Below are 22,055 nucleotides of genomic sequence, written 5' to 3'. Positions count from 1 at the left end.
GCACTGACTTGTCTTCCCGAGGTCCTGAGTTCAATTTCCCACAACCACATGGTGGCTCACAACCATCTGTAATGGGATCTGATGTCCTCTTCTGGTATGTCTGAAGACAGCTACAGTGTACTCGCATACATAACATAAATAAATCTTTAAAAAATAACTATGATGCAGGGGTGAAAATTACAGTTGTTTCATACTCAGGACAGTGCAGTAATGCGCATCAAGAACGCTAAACGTCATTCCCTGTCAGCACCAGAACTAGAAATATATTCAAAGGGATGATCCGATATTAAATGTGTAAGTTCAGGCAGGGGGGCACTGGTGTTTGCCTGGCACTTCCCTGACTTGTATGTCTGTCTTTGCTTTCCTCTTCAGCTTCCCAAGCCTGTCACCCCCTTCCTAATCACAGGTCCTCTGTTGTGGCGGTTGGTCTGTCTGCTCACGTGTTTCTCTGTCTGCTGGATTGGATCCTCACTCACATGAGCATCTCGCCTGCACTTGTAGTGGTGCCGTTACTGTCTAAACTTTCTGCTAAACTAGTTGACTCCCACATACTTGTCTTGAAATCACACGTTCTTTCAAGGACTGCATTCTTTGAATTCATGGAGCTGCCACTGAAACAGCTGGCAAGATGGCACACTTGGTAAAGGTCCTTGTCACCAAACTGAGTTCAGTATCCAGGACCCACACGGTGGAAGGAGAGAGCCAGTGACAATGGAGAGTCGTGGCTTACTTGAAATACCGTCTGCCTTTGCTCACAAAGCATTTCACTAAAAACGGAAAGTGGGCCAGTGACATAGATCAGTAGGTGAAGGTGATGGTGGCTAAGCATGAAGACACATTCAATTTTCAGTGTCCACGTGGTGGAAGGAGGAAATCAACTTCTGCAAGTTGTTGTCTGACACAATCATACACACACACACACACACACACACACACACACACACACACACACACACACAAACTACATCCTTTCTCCTGCCAGTGACCCGAGTTCCTACACGTATTTGATGGCAGTTCCCTTACCAACTGGTTCTTGTGGAGGCATTGGGAAATGGCATGCTAGTTTCCAGAATGTTCTCAGATACCTGCATTTAAGAACCATTGGTTTTCATTGCTTTGTCCCAGACTTGGAAAAATGCAATATTCTAGATACCTTAGGTAACTTTGTTGCATAAACTAGGCGGCTCGTATGTATTGGACCTTAATCTTAATCCCTTTAAAGGTTGTTGCTCTTCTGGACTCTGCAGAACTGGTGAAGTTGACCTTCACCCTGATGTGACTTTGCAGCTGATCTTTGAAGGGGTGCTGCTGAGTCCTGCACCTCCTTCCCCTTCTCTCCCCGCTGACTAACAGGGAATTGAAAGTTTCATGTGGTGACACATGCCTTTGATCCCAGCACTTGGGACGCAGAGCCAGGTTAAGCTCTATGAGTTCAAGACCAGCCTGGGTCCAGAGAGGGAGGAGAGGGAGTTCCAGAACAGCCAGGGCTACACGGAGAAACTCTGTCTTGAAAAATCAAAAGAAGAGTTTTAAAGAACTTTATCTCTTATTTAGTCATCAGCATGATGGATAATTCTGTGAACCAGGGTTAGAAGAACTGCGTAAGGGGACAGTGCTGGTGACGCATTTCATTCTTACAGAGTTAATCTCATTTGAAATTGTGAGTCAGTCACTTATTATTCATACAGAGCTTTTACAACGTACACACTTAAAGTTTTAAAGTATCTAATGTTTATAATTATCATTTGTAATACACATATAATTTATACCGTACAATTATATTTATTGAGTGCTTCTCTTCCCAAACTGTACAGAAACATTGTGTCGTGTCTCATTTGCCCTGCCCTCAGTCTGCAGAAGCCTGTTTCCCAGGTAAAGAACCGAGGATTGTTCAGAGACTCTGATCTGCTTACATTACAAAACTTAGGGACTCAACCCTTCACCGACTCTGCCTCCCTTCTCAGCACAGGCAGCTGAGTACGAACACTATTGCTCACAGCAGCCTAGAGCAGCACTTCCCTGTCTGTCTGGACATGCGCAGACATGCCAAGACTAAACATTCTTAAGAAAAACGTGTCCTATAGATGTGTGATAACCACAATTACTCTTTATAAATGACTTTTAGATATGGCTTGCACTCTTTTTTTCTTTTTTTTTCAAAGTGAAACTAGGAAAGGAAAAGAAAATTTAGAAAATATTTAGAATTTTTATTCAGTCTTTGCTCAGCACAGAATTGACTATGCTAGAGCTAAAACCTTAAAGTTCTTGGTTATAAAAATGAAGATCCGAGCCGTCATTTCGCAGAGTAAGTCTTTGTGTACTGAGGCAGTAATTGCGGGGTGCCCCCTTGTGGATTACAGAGCAGCTGACTGTCTCTTTCAGGAGCCAAGGGCTTCTCTGTGAAGGACTCTCCTGGTCTAGTAGCTGTCTGTACCCTGAGTGCTATGTGTCTTGGGTAGCAGGGAAATACAGGATGGACATGAAAAGCCTGCTGCCCAGTGTAGCCCATCTCCAGCCTCTTTCTCTTCTTAGACTGGAGCTTGTATTTCCTATTTATTTTCTACTATGATGAGGGGGGAAAAACAGTATATTCTTAAAAATCACCTACTTTTTTCCACTTCATTTTCTGGTTCAGAAATATGGAGAAAGGATGCCTGGACACAGTGCCCTTCGCTCATTAGTTTCGATGGTGTTGGTTGTTCTGTGGCTATGCCTTGGGGCCGTGGTACTCTCTGATAAGACCGTGAACTTTTATATGCCTTCGGCTTTCTAATCTGTATCAAAAATCCAGAGCAAGCCTGGGAAGTGTCAGTCGTCCGAGCTTGATGGCTGAGCTTTAGTAAGACACGTTTTCTAATCTGTTGTCTGTTGGTGTGAAATGAGTAATGACTCATTGTGTGTCACAGTGAGCTCATCTGAGCATCGGTAATAGGGCTGGGGTTTTGTGTAATTTGGCCAGAGGGTGAGCTTTTTAGTAATTATCTAAATGAAGGGTACTGGCTTCTTTCCCATTTCCAAATGCCTCTTTCACATATTTCTAAATGTTATTATTTATTCAGCCTGATGTCTCCCTGTACAGTGGCATCACGTTTAACTAGATGAAAGAAAGTCAGGGTGCAGCCCTCCAAACTTAATCCTTACTTAAAATCTCAAATCGAGTTTTCAGTGTAAGAACTTTGCTTCTACAGAGACAGTGTGTGTGTGTGTGTGTGTGTGTGTGTGAGAGAGAGAGAGAGAGAGAGAGAGAGAGAGAGACAGACAGACAGACAGACAAACACAGACAGACAAACACAGACAGACAGACAGACAGACAGACAGACAGACAGACAGAGACAAGAGGCCAAGGATGATTTGCAATGGTGTCACAGCAATGGATGTTTGGAAGCACTACCAGGACAATTCTGGAAACTAATTTACTCATAATTATCCTGCTCTCCAGAAAGGCCTATGTGTCAAGATACTAGTGACAAGAGCCTTTTCACTTGCCCTTGCCCTGTGTCTGAGGAGTAAGGGAGTCAGGCTGTGTAGAAGGATTTACACACAAAACTTATCATTACAGGATTCTTTTTTTTTAACTTTATTTTTAAAAACAAAGATAAATGTACAGATTTTTAAGCATTTTTGCATAAAAGTATACAAATACATTTTTATGAGGTTGTAATTAAGTATTTGTGGGTACATATACATACACATATGTATATATGTAACAATAATATAGGAAAAGAGGTTATTAATTTGAGGAGATAGGAGAGAATCTGGGAGGGGCTGTAGGAAGGAAATGGGGATGTGATACAGTTCTATTTTAATTAAAATATATTCTTTTTTTTCTTTTTTCTTGAACTTTACACAGTCTATGGGTTGTTTCTGGGGTATTCAGAGCTTTCTGGGGTTAGTATCCCATTATCAGTGACTGCATATTATGTCTGTTCTTTTGTGACTGGGTTATCTCACTCAGGATGATATTCTCTAGATGCATCCATTTTCTTAAGAATTTTGTTAGGCCATTGTTTCTGATAGCTAAGTAGTACTCCATTGTGTAAATGTACCACAATTTTTGTATCCATTCATCTACTGAAGGACATCTGGGTTCTTTCTAGCTTCTGGCTATCATAAATAGAGCTGCAATGAACTTTGTGGTGCATGTATTTTTGTTGTATGTTGGAGCATCTCTGGGGTAACCTTAGAACTCATAGGCACAGGAGAAAATGTCCTGAACAGAACACCAATAGCTGGAGCTCTAAGGTCAAAGATTGACAAATGGGACTTAATGAGATTGCAAAGTTTCTGTAAGGCTAAAGACACTATCATGAAAACAAAACGGCAGCCAACAGAGTGGGAAAAGATATTAGTGAAATTTAAAAATACTTGTATGTGGGGCCGGAGAAATATCTCAGCAATTAAGAGCACTGGCTGCCTTTGGAGAAGACTTGGGTTTGATTCTCAGCATCTGCATGATGGCTCCCAACCATCCTTAAGTCCAGTCCTGGGAAATGCAGTGTTCTTCCAGCCTCCCCCATCACTGTCACACCAGGTGCACATGCACCCATTCGGACAAAGCACCCATACAAAACAGTGAAGGGAAAAGTTTAAAGTACTTGCGTGGAACGTGGGTACATCATAGAAGCAGCCTACTCGGGTTTTGCCAGTTTTGTTTTTTCATTACTCCCTTTCTTTCAGCTCAATCTGAAATTGAAGCCTCGGTCTCCGCCAGGAACATCAGAAGGTTACTGAGTTTCCAGCGCTATCTCAGATCTTCACGGTTTTTTCGGGGAGCCACAGTTTGTAGTTCTCTAAACATTTTAGATGAGGATTACAATGGACAAGCCAAGGTTTGTACAATTCCTTAAAAAAGATTTGAGATGCTTGATAAGCTTATCGGGGCCACCGCCAAAAACCTGCTTTAGATGCCCTTTTCCCGTCTGAATTGAGCCATTTTTCAGATTTTAGAGCTGTTTGTTTCTAAGTAGATAGAAACAGAACAAAGAAAACTTGTGAGATTAAAGTAGTGAATACACTTGCCTTCTTAATTATCTATATTAGTTACTTAGTAGAATATTAAGAACAGTGGACTTTAAGCTGGCAGAGTTTGGATGCTGGGAACAGTATGAGCCAAGACCGGATCTGAAGCTTCAGAGCGGTGGATAAGGACGCTGGGGTCTGTACTCAGACTGTTTACCGATGGTCATGCAAACAGTTCAGGGAGATGGCCCATCCTGTTCAGTCAGATGATCTTGAAGGTTTAGCTTCATCTTAACTGAAATGATAGTTGTAAGAATAATTTACTTCATTCTTACAGACTTTACAGGAAATTTCTTAAGTAAGATTGAAGTGAAATGGGTTTGGTTTTGATCAAATGGGATTTTATATAATCTTGAATTTTAATTTGTCTGAAGTTATTTGTTCCTTAAGTTTTATAGATTAAAATTTCTAAAGTTCTATAGATTGGCTCTCGGGGGTGTTCTTCAAAGTTCCATTACAGTATAAAGAAAAGAACCTTTCCCTGCTTGGGAAAATTCATTGGGAACTGTTGGTCTGCTCTCAAAGTATAAGCGAACTCCGGCTGTGTTACTGCTGGTTACTGCTCTGTGGTTTCAACCTCCACAAGTGTCACGCTGATATTACTTGTAGTGTTCAGTTCTTCATTTTTTACCACAGCAAACAGGGATACACAATAAATGCTAACCCTAACTTTAAAAGCCCACAAAATGTGGACTTGATCTATTTGTATGTGTAAGGTACATATTATCCTAAGATCTAGTTGATTGATTTTACTGATAATTCTGAATGATATTTAAAGATCATCAGTAAATACCCCATAATTCATTGGTCTCTTTAAAAGAAAAGAAAGAAATGGTTAGTAAGTTAAATATGGCCATTCATGCCTTTAATTCCAACACTCAGGAGGTAGAGGGAGATACATCTTTGTGAGTTCAAGAACAGCCAGAGCTATGTAGAGAGACTCTATCTCGAAATAAGAAAGCAAACAACCCTGAGCATCAGATACTTGGATTAGTTTGGTGTGGGTTTACTGGTCCCTGGAGTCAATCTCTTCAGTTACCATGACAGCTTTCTGCTACAGCTGAGCAAGTTAGTTACCCATTAGAACTAGCCAGATTTAAAAGTCTGGTTTAAGGCTATGCAGCATATAGGCTACAGGATGATGGAATATATCAGGATCCCCTAAGTTTGGAGACCATAGGAACAGGTTGAAAGACTGACCTGACCTCAATATGATTAACTGAAAAACAAAATAATCTGTCCTCAAATGGAATTTATTTCTGTAGACTATATTTGAGCCAGTGGAAAAGTCATAGTAGAAGGAGAATGACAGCAGATTGTGGCGGCATACTCCGGTACGCCCAGTTCTCAGGAGCCTGGAGCAAGAGCCATGAGTTGTAGACTAGGCTGGGCTGCATAGTGGAGCCCAGCCTACAAACCCTACAAACGTAGACGATATAGTCAAGGAAGGTGAATGGTCCTCGGTGTTTCTGAAAGCCAGTCAGCCTCTTCTCCTTTCCGTGAACTTTGCTATGGACTGTCTGCAGAAAGTGGATGTTACTGAGATTCAATTACAGTAGAAATGTTTGGTTTTCATTTCAGTGTATGCTGGAAAAAGTTGGAAATTGGAATTTTGATATCTTTCTGTTTGATAGACTAACAAATGGTAAGTGAAGCATCTGACATACTTGAGTTCTGTGCTCATTAGCCTCCTGTGTCCTTGCTGTCATTCACTTGGGCTGTGAACCCAGTGCCAGCATTTTGTCCTTGTTACTCACTTTTCAAAGACAACAGAAATCATTTCACAATTTTTGTTTTTACTGTTTGTCTTGACAGTAACCAAAAGTTACCTCCGTCGTGACTGGAGCACTTGGCAGTTACTACTGCCATTTTTCACAGCTCACCCTGACTCTCATTACAGTCTTCATTTTCTCTTTTCAATTTCTTCTCGGTGGCATCTTCTGACTCAGTTTTCCACGTAGGGTTATCCCAAAGCCATGCTCCACCAGTTGGTCTCTCTTGAGTATGCTGGCCCCCGGCTCTTTTCTTATCTGCTGCAGAAGATTGGCTTGTTTCCACAGCCGTCCTCCGGCCCTGCCTCCCCATGCTGGAGAAGAGCGTGTCCTGAGACTCTGTGGACCGAGGGGTTTGGAGAAATTTCGCACAGGTCATCCGAGTCTCCCCCACCCCAGCTTAGCCCAGCGTTATGAGCTTTGACATTGCTGTTTGTGTTGTTCCCCACTCTCTTTGCACATCGAAACTGGATTCTATCTGGAAACTCTTTTCTCTTAGAACAACATATTTGGCAGATTTGTGGTGATACTTATCCGTCTTTGCCCCTTTTCCCTAAGTGGGTTTTTAATAGAATTACACAAAGAGTGCAGTTTTTCTGTTGATAGAGATGGAGTAATATGTCCATCCTTTGACTTTGAAGTTACCTGCTTTTCTTTTCTTCTAGAAATGTGTTTATTTGTTTAAGGAGGTGTGTGTGCACATGCCCACAGCACACATATGGAAGCCGGAGGACAACATGCTGATGTGGGTTCTCTTTCCTATGGATTGCAGGGTTCCAACTCTGTTTGTAGGCACAAGTATCTTTACCCAGTGAACTCACCTTCCCTGAGCACCGCTGTGGTTGTTAGCGTGTCACGGTCAGTTTCCTCTAAGCAGTAGCAACAGAAAGAAGTGTCTGCATGCACTGCTGACAGGAACCAGATGAGACTGAAGGCAGGAGGACCATAGGTTTGCCTGTGTTGGCAGAGCGTCCAGGCACCACCGCCTCTTCCTCTTCCCCGGCTCTATCTGTCCTTGCTGCTTTGTGTTCCGTTGCTCTCCCCTACCTCCTGGCTGGCTGTCCTGATGGAAAGGCGGTTGGCCTTCCTCTAGGCCTTGTGGTGTTCTTTTTCTTTTTTAAATACAAGCAGTGAATTATCACATGCCCTACCTCCTTCAAGATTTGTGAAGTTTTTCTATCTTAACTCAATACAAATCTGACTTCAGTTATTATCACAAGATAAATATAGATGAGGCAATGCCAGCCATAACACTTCTAAAGGCTAGCCTTATATAAACCGGTAGCTCACAGCCTATTCTTAGGCTGCTAGGATGCCTGCCATTCCTTGATATAGTTAGTTGCTCTTTTCTAAATTTGATTTTTAAAAAGTACACAACCTGCTAGTCAGGGTCTTAGGATGAAAGCTAGTGAGCTTGACTGTGTCCTGTGCCAGCCGCAGTTGCTTTCCTTAGACCACCCGATTTGAACTGGCTCTGACTGGCTCTGCAGAGGACATGGCTCAATTACTTGGTCCCGGATTAAAAACTGCCTGTTGTTAGCTACCCACCTTTGCTTTTATAGGAAGCTGACTGTAACCCCTAAAAAGCCAGAGATTCTCTACGTGAGAAATGTAATCGAACAAATGGGCAGGGAAAAACTTGCATTATGTAGTTGGAATAGTTTCCTTTTAGAACTGAAATTCCACATGATTTGTGTTCACCCTATTCAAGTTCATAGTTGCTCCTTCTTGCTTACTGATTCTGACTCTGGTGCTCTCTGAGGTACAGGGGAGAAGACAGGCAGAGGGGACAGAGCTCAGTGGCTTGCCCCAGAACAGCTATACTTCATCTGCTTGCTGTCTGGCATTCCTCTTACCGGGATGTGCACAGGTGGAAAGCCTGTGCTAACAGCCTCTGGTTCATGGAGAGGAGAGTGGCCAGCCTGTGCTGCCACTCAAGCTCTCATGCAGAGTCAATTTCTAAAAACTAGTAAGGGTCGCCACTTCTTAGCTGGTCTGTATTTTCTTGGCATGTTTCATTGGGGCAGTTTTACTGCAAGTCCATCATCTCCTCCTCATCTTTTTATCTTCTTCCTCCTCCTTGTCTTCCTCTTCCTCCTTTTTTCCTTTTCCTCCTCCATCTTTTCCTCTTCCCCTCTTCTTCTTCCTCCTCTTCTTCCTTCTCTTTCTCATTCTCCTCCTCCTATTTTTTCTTTTTCCTCCTGCTTCTTTTTTTCTGAGACCTTGAGAGAATGTCTTTCTCGACAATCCTGTCCTAGAACTCACTGTGTAGTCTAGGCTGGCCTCAAATTCACAAAGCTCTTCCTGCCTCTCTCCCTCTCGGGTGCTGAGGTTAAAGATCTGTGCAACCATGCCTGGCTCACTTGCATCCAATTTAAGGATAGATTTGTTAGAGGCACGGTAGGGCAGCTGGAAGCCCCGATCTGAACTCCTTATTCCCATCCGAACGGTGTTGCCACCTGTTACTACAGAGACATCTTTAGGCCTGCACCTGTCCCATAGCTCACACTACCCGTGGTCAGGCGCTGTTTACCCCTCCCCAGTCCCGTCTCAGGGCAGCCCACACTGGAGTCCAAGTGACTAAATGAGCCCCTGAAGGGGAAGTTACCAGAGCAGAGGACAAAGTGCCATGCCATTAATATATATATTTGTTACTTTTCATATGAAGATGATATGTCAAGTCACCTTTTAAAAGAATCTTGGGGCTGGCAAGCTGCCTTTGCATCCAAACCAGCACACATGAGTTTGCTGTTCTGGTCCACATGCTATTAAACAAGTTGTCCTCCAACTTCCAACATGTGTATCATGGTATGCATGCTGTGTGTGTGTGTGTGTGTGTGTGTGTGTGTGTGTGTGTCAATGTCTGTGTCTGTGGAAGAATCCTTACAGTCCAGCCAGACAGTTCAGCAAATGAAGGCACTTGGGGCAAAAGCCTGATGACCTGAATTCAGTCCCCAATAAAGGTAGGAGAACTGATTCCCAAGGTTGTCCTTTGACTTTCATACAAGAATGCATGCACGAGCACACACAGACACACACACACACACATACACACACACACCCCATGGCATGTGTGCTTCCATCATGTATGTTTGTTTCAACACACAATAAATGTATTTTATTTAAAAACCCTCTCTCTGGCCTGCCCCAACCTTCTTGACGTTCTGCGAGTGGTTACCTGTATTCAGCTATAGGGTCTGTTGACAGTGGTTTGATGAGTTGTTAATTAATTCCTTATTAACCCTTTTAAATATTATGAATTCTTAGTGTGAGATCAGTTGTTTCTTTTTCATATTTCATCATGAATCATAGATCTCAGAAGATAAAGTATATATTACCTGAGTTTTTGTCAGGGATGGGCAAGTGAGCATGATAAGGATGGGGATTCAGACGGCATGTGGGGGAGAGCCAGGGGATGAACGTCCAGCATGTCTGAATGTTCGTGGTTATTGGGACCGTGTAGGGAAGAGACAAGGGAACATGAGTTGTTGAGGTGAAATGTGTCCAGGAGACAGAAATCTGTCCTTAGGAAATATGGATAAATTAGTGTTTAAGGAAGGGAAACGAAAGGTGTGGGGACCTTTTTTCCTGTGACTTGTGAGTCTGCAGAACAGGAGGAAAGTGGGAAAGAAGCATGTTAAAATTTTTGTGAAGAGTAACAGTCTTAGAGCAGGTGCTGCAGAGAGTGAAAGCGGACTGTCACTGACAAAGCAGTGAGGTTCCAGCCGCACGGTGATGGGAGCTGTGGTCTGTCCGTCCTGCCCTAGCTCTCATTTCTGCCCAAGTATAGAAAAGAGGTTTAGCTCAGAGCTTCCATCTTGGGGACCTTGAAGATGTGACTGTCCTCTCCTAGTTCTGTTCCAGTAAAAATAAATACAATTTTTAGACATCAGAGCCAAAGGTTTTTTGCTGTGATTCTGTTCATTTCTGTGAGGTGCTTGTAAAGTTCACTGTAGGCCCGTTGTCCCACATTCTACTATTGAGTAGTATTTTGTTGTCTTAAAAAGGTTAACCTGAAAGTCCTTAAACGTTTTTACCCTTCAGTTCTTTGTGGAAAGCTGAAACATTTTTCCTTAGTATGGAATGAAGATGTTAACATTTAAACATTTAAAGTATGGAGCTGCAGACATTGACAGAGCCAAGGGGCCTTCAATGCTGCTTCCAAGTCCAGGGCTGGAGTCTCTATCTAGTGACAGTGGCCTCCTGGCCCTGCATGCCTCACTAACATGGCCTCTCCTCTTTCTTTTCTAGGAAATAGTCTAGTAAGCTTAACTTTTCATTTATTTAGTCTTCATGGATTGATTGAGTACTTCCATTTAGATATGGTGAAACTCCGTCGATTTTTAGGTAAGTGATTCTAATTTATTTAACAAGACTGTACAAGAACTTGTGTAACAGTCAGCCATAGCAAACTGTTCAAGATCATAGCTTAAAACACGTGCTTATAGCTCTACAAGACATGGCAATGTTTCAGTCAGTGACAGACACCATGTCTAATAGGTCATGTATCAGCTGGCTTTGCAACCACATTTTTTCATGGTCTCTCCTGTGGCATGATGTTAGAATTGAAGTGACTGTTTTAGAATGTGAACAGTTGACAACCACGTGGAAAATGTAGATCGCTAATGAATACCGCTTTCCATACTTGTCCCTCATGTATACTAAAATTTGAGTCTTTTTTTAAATGCAGTTATGATTCAAGAAGATTACCACAGTCAGAATCCTTACCACAATGCAGTCCATGCTGCAGATGTCACCCAGGCCATGCACTGTTACTTAAAGGAACCGAAGGTACGTGGTTGGAAATCCAAAGACAGTTTCTGTGGACACACATTCCCATAAGTTAGTATCTCAGCTCAGAGTGAGAAGCTGCTTCTGTGAGTGAGATCAAACCAGATTGAGGTTTCCAGATGTGGCTATAAGTGGAAGAGCTAGAGAACTGGACCCAGAGCTCTCAAAATCTTGGGCTCCGTTTTCGTACGGATGCAGCTTTGTTTTCAGGTGTCCCCCATGTGAGATGTGGGGCGTGCTGGCGCAGAGCCTGGGGCCATACTTTCTCCTGCTCCTGAGATATGCAAGCCCACTTGAAAAGAGACCACTTACATAGGGTTCTTGTTCCTGGAAATTCATATAAGAGCCTCGTTTGAGGTAGGCATGGAGGACACCTATAAATCCCAGCACTTGAGAAGCTGGAACAGCTGGATTGCCAGGAGTTTGAACTCAGATTGAGTTAATAGTAACTTCCTCTCTCCCTCGCCTGTCAGAAGCTGGTAATCGCTGCATTGTTTTTCTCGCTGCTGTACATTTATTGATGTCCTAAGCAACATGCTGGCTTCAAAGGAAGGAAGGAGTTCTGACCTTAAATTTTACTTGTGGATGTGCTGTTACGACGGATGTGGAAAATGAATAAAATGTCAGTCTGCTGGAGCAGGGTACTGAAGTCATACATTTAAAATGACATTGGCCCTGGTGATAACCAGAAGAAAATCAGCATCCTGCCAGCAAACAGCAAAGCAGAATTCCATGTCACCTCTTAATAGTTTTCTCTTTTATTGAAAAGGACCCTGAAGATAGTTTTACAGATAGAGACAAGTGAAATCTGACTTTCCTATTCTTTGAAAGCTTCTTGTTCGTGATACTTAGACATTACTAGAATCAGTAGCCATCTAGTAACAATATTTGTCTGTCTAAAAACCCATTCTAACCAGGTGTGGCAATGTGGTTCACATCTTTAAGTTCTTGGCAGGCTGAATCAAAAGGATAGAAAGTTCAAGGCCTTCATACAAATACTCTAAAGAAGGGCTGGAGTCATAGGTAGCTTCACCTGTCAACTTGACACAAACCTAGAGTCGCCTGTACGAGGGACCCTTGGCTGAAGAACTGTTCAAATCAGATTTGTCCGTGAGGCATTTTCTTAATTATTAATATAGGAGGATCTAGTTCAGAATAGGTGTTGCCATCCCTAGGCAGGTAATGCCTGAGCTGTGTTAGAAAAGTACCTGAGCAAACCATTAACAGCATCCCTCCATGATTTCTGCTTCAAGCTCCTCCCCAAGTTCCTGCTTTGGCTTCCATTGATGGTGTATTGTAACCTGGACATGTAAGATGAAGTCAGCCTTCCTCTCCAGGTGGTTTGTGATTAGTATTTTAGCACAGATCCATTAGAAGCTGAAAAGTAGGAGATCCGGAGAGATACAGCGTGAGGGTGTGGTTTGAATCTCTAGAACCTATGCAAGAGTTGGAGATGTGACATCTGTGTCCTAGAGCGTCCAGTCCCAGCGCTCTTTCAGAGATAACAGGCCGGAAAGTCCCTGAGCTGTCCTGGCATGTGAGCTGGGAAAAGCAACAGAGACTGTGTCTCAAATGAAGTTAGGTGACTGAGACCAACACTTGAGTTGTCCTCAAACTACCACAGCCATAGCAAGTGCACACCACATTCACACACATGAGTGTGCACATACATTGTACACACACTAAATCGTCTTAATGCCATTGAATTGCTTGTACTTGTTATAAAGTTCCCCTACTAAAAGTTTGAAGAATATATTTTTAATTGGTTTTCTGCTTAAAGTATGTGCTTTGCTTTTATATTTTCCCCACAGATGTCATGACTGTTATTGTACATTGTGTGAGTGGGGTGGGATGTGAGTGCCACATTGGAATATAGAGGTGAAAGGTCACCATTTAGGAACCGGTGTTTCTGCAGATTTCTAGGGATTAAACTCAGTTGTCGGGCTTGAAACAAACCTTCTTACCCACTGGTCTGTCTTCAACCACCCCATAGGATTTTTAAAAATCCACTTGCTTCTTTCTGTGTTTCATTTTTTGACTTGAGGTTGTAAGGTTATGTGTAGCCATGTATTAATTTTGCATGTATTAATCACATATTTTCTTTTTAGAAGGTACTTGTCTGTTATTTAGCATTATATTCTTATCATAGGAATATAATAGGACATTTATATCATATCCCTTCTGTACAAGATTCAGGGACCATTGAGAAAGGGGGCACAGAGAGACTGTAAGAGCCAGGGGTTAGAAAGGGCCTGCTATACTCACAGCAGCCACGATTTCCTCCACAGGACCTACACAACGTCAACTCCGTATTCTAGCATGAAGTCAGGAGAGCCAGCTGTCCCCTAGCAGACAAACTTTTGACAGCCGATGGCTCTTGTGGCAGGGAAAATCAGTTTCAGTGTTATGGGCCCTAGTAGTTTGAACATACCGCTGTGGAGGACTGCACACCCATGAGCAGCACAAACTGGGCTTTGGTGTATTATCGCCGAGAACAGGCTGAGCAGGGGGAGCCACTGTCCCCACTGGCTCCCAATGGTGGTGGGTATACTTCAGGTATGTGGGTAACTAACTATTCCTTTGTTCCACCTTAGCTTGCCAATTCTGTAACTCCTTGGGATGTCTTGCTGAGCTTAATTGCAGCTGCCACTCACGATCTGGATCACCCAGGTGTTAATCAGCCGTTCCTTATTAAAACCAACCATTACTTGGCAACTTTATACAAGGTTAGTACCATTTCATTGGGAACTAATTTGGTTTGTTTTTGTTGTTGTTTTTTAGTATGTGCTTAAAATCCCAGCACTAAGGAGAAAAACAAGAGGACCCTTGAGCTCACTAGCTGACCTGCCTCGCCTAATCCATGAGGCCCAAGCCAGTGAGAGACCCTCTCAAAAAACATTGTGGATGACTCCTGAGGAACGGATCCAAGGTTGACCTTTGGCCTCTACACACATGCATGGGTGCACGCTGCTTACACCACAAATGCACTCACCCACCACAAATGAATTAACAATACTTTAATATTCTGTATTCTACACTGTTTAATGTTTTGAGGAAATGAAAGTAGTCAAAGTAAATTTCCAATGAACGTTGATGTTTTAACCAAGTAAAAAGTTACTGACAAATGGTTCTTCATGTGCAGAAATGACTGTTAGGTAACAAAGAAACCCTTTTTATAGAATACCTCAGTCCTGGAGAATCACCACTGGAGATCTGCAGTGGGTTTGTTGAGAGAATCTGGTTTGTTCTCACACTTGCCATTGGAAAGCAGGTAAGTTAGATTAAAGCAAATGCATGGCCTATGGAAATAAAGTTACTATTAAGCTAAAAATTATGTTATTACTTGGCTGTTACATAGCTTCCAGTTTTGTGTTTTTAAAAATTATCAAAATTGTGGAGCTGGAGAAAAGGCTAAGCAGTTTAGAGCATTTGTTGTTTGTGTGTGTGTGTGTGTGTGTGTGTGTGTGCGTGTGTGCGCGTGTGTGCACTCAGGCACAGCTGTGCTGTGGTGCACATGCACAGGTCTGAGGGTTGCCTTCAGCCGTTATTTGTTTCCGTCATCAGGCTTAGGAGGCAAGTGCTCTTTCTCCTATTGAGCCATCTCAATGGCCTTGGTGACAGCTTTGTCATCAATAACACAAAGATAAGCTTATTTTGACCCTGTTGAGGGTTTTTTTTTTAATCTCTTATGAAGCAGTTTTTAAAAAGATGCAGTGTATCTGCTGTCTGCATTAACATATGACGTTTCTCCTCTAGATAATTTGAATATTCTTATATAGATAACTGACTTGACTTTTTTATGTGCATGTGTATTTTGCTTACATGTATGTCCAGACACAGGCAGCACATCTGTGCCGGGCACCCCAGAGCCAGGAGAGAATAAGGAAATCCCTGAGAACAGTTACCTTGTGGGTAGGCTGCCATGAGGGAGTTGGGAATCAACCCATCTCTGGCCCCTGATCAAACTGCTCAGTAGAATGTTATTAGGATTTTATTCCAGCATCTCTCAAATGTCTCAGTTGACAGTTGAATGGGCTGTCATTTTCTCTGCTGAATCTTCTTTTAGGTCCTAGGCACCAAAAAATGGAGCAGTGTTTGCTGTACATACAGGGATTTCTTAAATAATTCTTAAGAATTTCCTCAGACAGCACAATGGTGTGACATTGGCTGTTCCCTCCGTTCCCTCCCTCTTAAGCAAATAATTTTACTTTGGCTGACAGAATGAAGGCATCCTCCTTTGGCGTCTTTGCATCATGGTATTTCCCTGAAAATTCTTAGTTTTAGTTATTTTAATATTTTTTAAACACACTCTTCACAATGCTTTCTTATATATCAAGTTTAAAGCAACTTGCAGAGAATCTTAGGGTTTTGTAAAGCTTCCTGAATACTTATGCTTAAGGAAAAAAAATTAACTGAAAGTATAAATGTTTCCTTTATTATTTCTATAATTCCAGGCACGAGATGGAGGCTCAGATAGGTGCTTTGATACTAGCCACGGACATCAGTCGCCAGAATGAGTACCTGTCATTGTTTAGATCTCACTTGGATAAAGGTGACTTACACCTTGATGATGGCAGACATAGACATTTGGTTCTACAGGTACAGTTCTGCAACTTGCAAAGATTGTTTCCAGGTTTAGTCATGTAACAGGTAGAACGAGAATGAGATATAGCAGAGGTCTTTTCAGGGTAAGTTGGGAGGAAAGGAGTTCCTCAGTCAGCATGTTCCCTTCCAGGACATACTGAGAGGCAGATGGCTTTGGGACTTTTTCTACTCAGGGTTTCTGATGAAGAGCAGAGGAGACCACCCAGTCAACAATGACTACCCTGAAGAGTTTTCTCATGAAATGGGGGCAAGGAGTAGATGGTCTATCTGGGTTTGTTTTATGACTGATCCAGTCATTGAGTCTCCTTGGGATATAGCTTAACAAGGTTAGCATCCTTTTCAGCATTCTGCACAGATACTTGTTAGATCAGTAGCATCGTGAAGTTGATGTTAACAGTGATTTGTCTTTCCTGGATTTTCCTCCTCTTTCCTGGATTTTAATTTTATTTGGGTCTAGACCCCATGCACACTAAACACATATCCTCCCCTAGCTACACGCCCAGGAGTTCCTTTCTCCTTAGTCCTGGAGTCTATTTAAACTTGGTACAATGAGATCTTTCCTTCCTTAACACCCTTTTAATATTTTGTTTGCTAGATGGCCTTGAAATGTGCTGATATTTGTAACCCATGTCGGAACTGGGAACTAAGCAAGCAGTGGAGTGAAAAAGTAACGGAGGAATTCTTCCACCAAGGCAGGTCATAGTCACATGTGAATAAACTCGGAATCCAGCCATTTATAAGAGCCTCACAGTAGATGCATTATATTTTTAACAACTATCATACTTCATGTGTGTATAACCAGTAACACATGGAATGTGACTTGAAACTGAGTCATCTTGGGTATTCATGATGGCCCAGAAAGTAGGCTAGAAACTTGGCTGCAGAAAGATTGCTCTGAAACGACCCGTCCCTCTGCCTGGGTAGGGAGCAGGTTCATACACACATGTGCGGCACGTTTGAGACATACATGCATGTGCGGCACGTTTGAGAGAACTGACAGAATTAGTCTTGGGAGGAACACCTAATAAAAGAAACGGTTTGTTTAAATCGTGGTATCGATTTAGCAAGCTTTCTGTGTGTCACTAGCTTAAAGTCTAACCCTTTCATGGGTTCTGTAAGGCTCCTCCATAAACACAGTGAAGGTGTGCATTATAGAGTTAGCCAGCAGACACGCTGCATCGTAACAGTTTTTTTTTTTTTTTTTTTAAATTTATAGGAGATATAGAAAAAAAGTACCAGTTGGGTGTGAGTCCACTCTGTGACCGTCAGACTGAGTCTATTGCCAACATCCAGATTGGTAACTATGTGTGCTTATTTGCAGCTGGTTTAAAAAAAGATTCACTTATCTCAATTGTCTTAAGACTAGACTAGAATATTATTCAAAATAAAATATTTGACTTATGCTCATTGAAATCTTTAGGACAGTTGACATCTTCTTAACCAGTGTGACATGTACCCTCTTTCTGCTCTGCCAGCCCCTGTCGGCTACCTTCCACTACCTCCAGGCAGTGAGTCCCCACCGTCAGGTTTCTATAGAGTGCTAACTCACACATTTGCTTTTGGCTATGCTGCCCCTCAGCCTGTCCCCACTGTATCTAGAGGTGGGAAGTGCATCAGATCCGTTGAGGGAACTAACCATGTACTGGAAAGCACAGGGACCTTCTGTGAATAGTACCAAAGCTTGCAGAACACGAGGTTACCTAAGGCTGAGTGCATTGGGCATGGGAAGCAGAGAAAGATGTCAGGGCAGGATGAAGTTCAAGAGTTCGGGTGGAATATATTTTGGGAATCTAGGGTTGGGAAGGGCCATAGAATTTAGGTTGAACATAGTAAGGGGTGTTGCTAAACATCAGGAGGGTCACATTTCCAGAAGTTCAGGTCTAGCAGTCATAATGCAGTGGGGTCTTCCTTGAGTGCAGTCAGACAGATGTAGAAAGGGCACAGTTTGCAAGAGTGCATGGCGCTGAGCTGTGGGAACCAGTACCAACTCCTGTGGCAAACATGGATAGATGTTTTTCTGTTGGCAGAGTTAACAAGATAATAGATCTGCTGTTTGATTCTCAAGTTCAAAGAATAGGTAAAATGTAGGCAAAGCTGGGTGGATGGGTACATGCGGCTCCTTTAAATCTCTTTTTGCCTGAGGAAATTACTCTGTAGTAAGGGATTTTTGAAAATTTTGCAGTTTGTGCTGGAGAAATGGCTCAGCGGTTAAAAACCTACTGCTCTTTTGAGACTTGTTAGCAGCACCCACTTCAGGTAGCTCCTAAATAAGTCCAGCCCTAAGGGTTAGGACACCCTCTCTGGCCTCTGCCCCTGAGAACACTCAAACATATAAAGCACACATAAATAAAAATATGTATTTTTTAAGTTGTGATTTCAGCTGAGCATGACAATATATGCCAATAGGAGCTGAAATTCAAGGTCATCCTTTGGGACATAGATATGTGACACTCTCTCAAAGAAGAAAATAAGGGCTGGTGAGATGGTTCACTGGGTAAATGTACCTGCTGTCAAGCCTGAAAATCTGAGTTTGATCCCAGGGACCCAAATGGTAGAAGGAGAGAACCAGCTCCCACAAGCTGTCCTCTGACCATGTCTTCTGTGCCATTCTCATTTTAATAGTGAGAATACTAAACTAATTTTTCATAATTTTTAGAGTACTTCTCAGGAGTTTTGACATTTACATTCCGAGTTAAATAAAATAACCATGCCAGGTGTGATATTCCATCTCTGAGGAAGTAGAGCCAAAACCCTTTCTTGGCTAACAGTTGTCTCTCTAAGAATGTCCCTGGAGTTGTAACATTCTAGTGCCCTTAGAGATGATATGGCTGTCACATGTGTTAGCTTAAGAAGATGTTCAGCTGAGAGAAATAGAATAGACTAGAGCACCACTGAATACTTAAATTCCAATTTGTAAATTACATGTACGCACACAAACCTTTTAAAAGCTAATATTTTGGCTAATACTAGAGTAGGGAACTGAAGAACATTAAAATTATACATGTTTTAAAGATCAATTCAAGGCATATTTTAATGGTTTTTTTCCTCTGTTTCTCGAGGTTTTATGACTTACCTAGTGGAGCCTTTATTTACAGAGTGGGCCAGGTTTTCAGATACGAGGCTGTCACAGACAATGCTTGGACATGTGGGGCTGAATAAAGCCAGCTGGAAGGGACTGCAAAGACAACAGCCCAGCAGCGAGGGTGCCAATGCTGCGTTTGAGTTGAACTCACAGTTACTAACTCAGGAAAATCGGTTACCATAACCCTGAAGCAGTGGGACAACTCCCTCCCACGAGATTGTGGAAATGTGAAAAGGTCTTGAGTTGAAGAACTGGTTCTGACTGCTGAGGTTTCCAAGGAAATGACGCCAGCATTATTTATAAGATGTCTTCTGTTGGATCATTTGAGCCCGCCCACTTTTTAAATGATAAGACATGAATATACAGCAATATGCATCTCTGGCTTTTGTATGAAACCTTAATTAGATAAAGCTCAGCAGAAGAACCAGAAAGGATTAATAAAGGAAGATGTTTTTAGGTGTGCCATGTGCTTTCAAAGTGTGTATCCTTCAAGCCCTGAAACTTGAACTCATCCTCAGCAGCAATCTTGATGCAGCCAGTCCAATACAATAATAGCGCGTCTGTCCCTTCCACTACGTTCTCTCTGAGAAACAGAAATGTGAAGTGCCCAGCCTCTGCTGCCTCTGGCAAGAATCAATCAATGTTTACAAATCAAATCTGAAATATTGGTTCTAAATTGCCTTGGAGCATTGTTGTGAAGGAACCACTGACCATGCTCAGCTGACCTGGAGACTGCAGCTCTTCGCAGTGTTTGCCTTTTCTTCTTTGGGTGTCAGTGTCATCAACGCCTCCCACTTGCTGTTTGTTCCGTGCACTGGAGACTGAGCATTTCCCACAGATACCACACGAAGCTTTTCACCCCAGCGATGTTTGGCGATGCAGATTCTTTTTGTAACTATTACTTTTTAACATGGGGTGGGAGGGAAGGAACACCAATGTCCTAGCTGTGTTCTGACTCTGCAGTGAAGACACTGCATGTTGTTTTCACTACTGTACACTTGATCTGCACATGCAAGAGAAAGGTGGAATGTCTAACATACCATAATCAGCTCAGGGTATTTGCCAATCGGAAATAAAGTGGGATAGGGAAGTGTGTCTTTCAAATCAAGGGTACTAACGTCCCTTTCGCTGCAGTGTGTGAGAGGTATGTTGTGTATGGGTGTATGTTTGCGTGCATGTTTGTGCATGTATGACTGTGCATGTTCTGTCCATCCATGTGGGAAAGGATTAGAAATGTAAAATTTATTTATTGTTTTAGGATGTGACATACGAGCAGCCACACGTGGGGGAGGGGAAAGTAGGTGAAGCTGTGAGATTGCTCCAGATGCCTTAAACTATGCACAGAGCTAAGTGACCAAACTTCTCATTATGATTTGAAAAGTGCATTGTTTTCTTGTCCCCTCCCCCACTTTGATGAAATGTTACCCTTTGGTGGACCTTTTGATGTGAATAGATGTTTTCTAGGATAAAATCTTAAGGACTAATTTTAGACTTAAAACACTCCACTTTTGTAATTTGTTTTCAGTGGTCTTATGTATAGCAAGCACAACTGTAATCTAGTTTAAGAGAAACGGTGCTTTCTTTTAGTTAATTTGTATTTCCCTTGTTACTGTTAAAGACTGTTCATTATGTTTACAGTTTGTTGCAACAGCCATCTTCTTGGGAGAAAACTTGAGTGTAAAGCCATTTGTAATAGGCTTTGCCACACTCATTTAAACACGTGCCTGTTGCTGTTACCTTTCGATGAATAAAAACTGGTCTTTTCTCTCTTTTTTTTTTTTTTTTTTTTTTTTTAAATCTTTGCACTTTACCTCACCACTCACCTTTGGGAATCACATGCTGAATTAGGAGATCAGTTAGCTGCTGCCTCTTCCATTCAGTCATGGGTATTTTACAGTGTAAGATACATGCAGCCTCTCTGTCTTCTGGAAGTATATGAATGAGCCTTGTTCTGCACCCTACAAGTGTGGCAAGGCCTGGCTCGGTTTCATCAGTCTTGACTGCTGTGGATCTGACTTCATAGCATAGCATTTGTTGGAAATTGCCTAAGAAATCACACTCTTGAAAGGAATTAAAAATACCATTTGTGTTTATATTCTTGGCCTTTTTAAAGCAATGTAAGAAATAGCCAATTAATTCTTTTTTTTTTTTTTTTTTTTTTTGGAGACAGGGTCTTCTCAGGCTCAGATAGCCTGGTAACAATGTAGATGACAGGCTGGCCTCAGCTCACAGACACCTCCCAGCTTCTGGGTACTGACTAGTACTGAAGGTGTGTGCCACCATCCCCAGTGCCAATTAAGAGCGGCCTTTCTACCCTCCCAGACAGACCTAATTCATTAGAAGGGATACAGTTCAGATGTTATGGTCAGACATATTTGCTCCTACTTTCTAGAAGAAAGTACAAGTGTTGGTGAACCCACTTGAAGGATTTCCCAATTTTCTACAAAAGCTGAAACTTTAGTAATCCTAATATATCCAAAATATGTTATTTTAGTAAACAGTAATTTTTAAAGATACTTTACTTTTTTTTTTAAGTGGGTTGCTAAGTCTCCGAAATCCAGCGTGTTTTAAACTTACAGCGCATCTCAATTTGGACTAGCATCACTACAAGTGGTCCATGCCCACACTCGGCTCTCCTATTAGACACCGATGAGTCCAGGCTAAGAGGCATTACCCAACGACAGCCACTAGCCACTACTAAAGTCACAGCATGTTGGCATACTTGTCTGGGGACTGAAAAAGTCACCTGCAAGTTAATATCACCTTAAACAAGTTCACAGTAACTG

The 22,055-nt window shown here is 42.2% G+C and overlaps 1 protein-coding gene across 2 annotated transcripts in view; it reads left to right on the top strand.

The window, feature by feature from the left end:
* The window catches only part of PDE7A (phosphodiesterase 7A), a gene marked incomplete at its 5' end in the record, with an annotated part of 69,850 nt that extends 48,765 nt beyond the window's left edge, over positions 1–21,085 (top strand). For both annotated transcript variants that reach the window (XM_080929139.1, XM_080929140.1), the window contains 10 exons: positions 4,678–4,829; positions 6,601–6,664; positions 11,043–11,138; positions 11,482–11,582; positions 14,177–14,308; positions 14,762–14,853; positions 16,037–16,181; positions 16,783–16,879; positions 17,404–17,484; positions 19,247–21,085. In XM_080929139.1, coding sequence (XP_080785265.1) covers positions 4,678–4,829; positions 6,601–6,664; positions 11,043–11,138; positions 11,482–11,582; positions 14,177–14,308; positions 14,762–14,853; positions 16,037–16,181; positions 16,783–16,879; positions 17,404–17,484; positions 19,247–19,452 — 1,166 coding nt within the window. In that variant the 3' untranslated portion in view covers positions 19,453–21,085. The remainder of the gene's footprint in view (positions 1–4,677; positions 4,830–6,600; positions 6,665–11,042; positions 11,139–11,481; positions 11,583–14,176; positions 14,309–14,761; positions 14,854–16,036; positions 16,182–16,782; positions 16,880–17,403; positions 17,485–19,246) is intronic.
* Positions 21,086–22,055: the final 970 nt, after the last annotated feature.

This window comes from Micromys minutus (genome assembly GCF_963924665.1).
Source record: "Micromys minutus genome assembly, chromosome: 15".
Lineage (NCBI taxonomy): Eukaryota > Metazoa > Chordata > Mammalia > Rodentia > Muridae > Micromys > Micromys minutus.
Note: the sequence above shows the minus strand (reverse complement) of the source record. Positions and strands in the feature narration are given on the sequence as shown.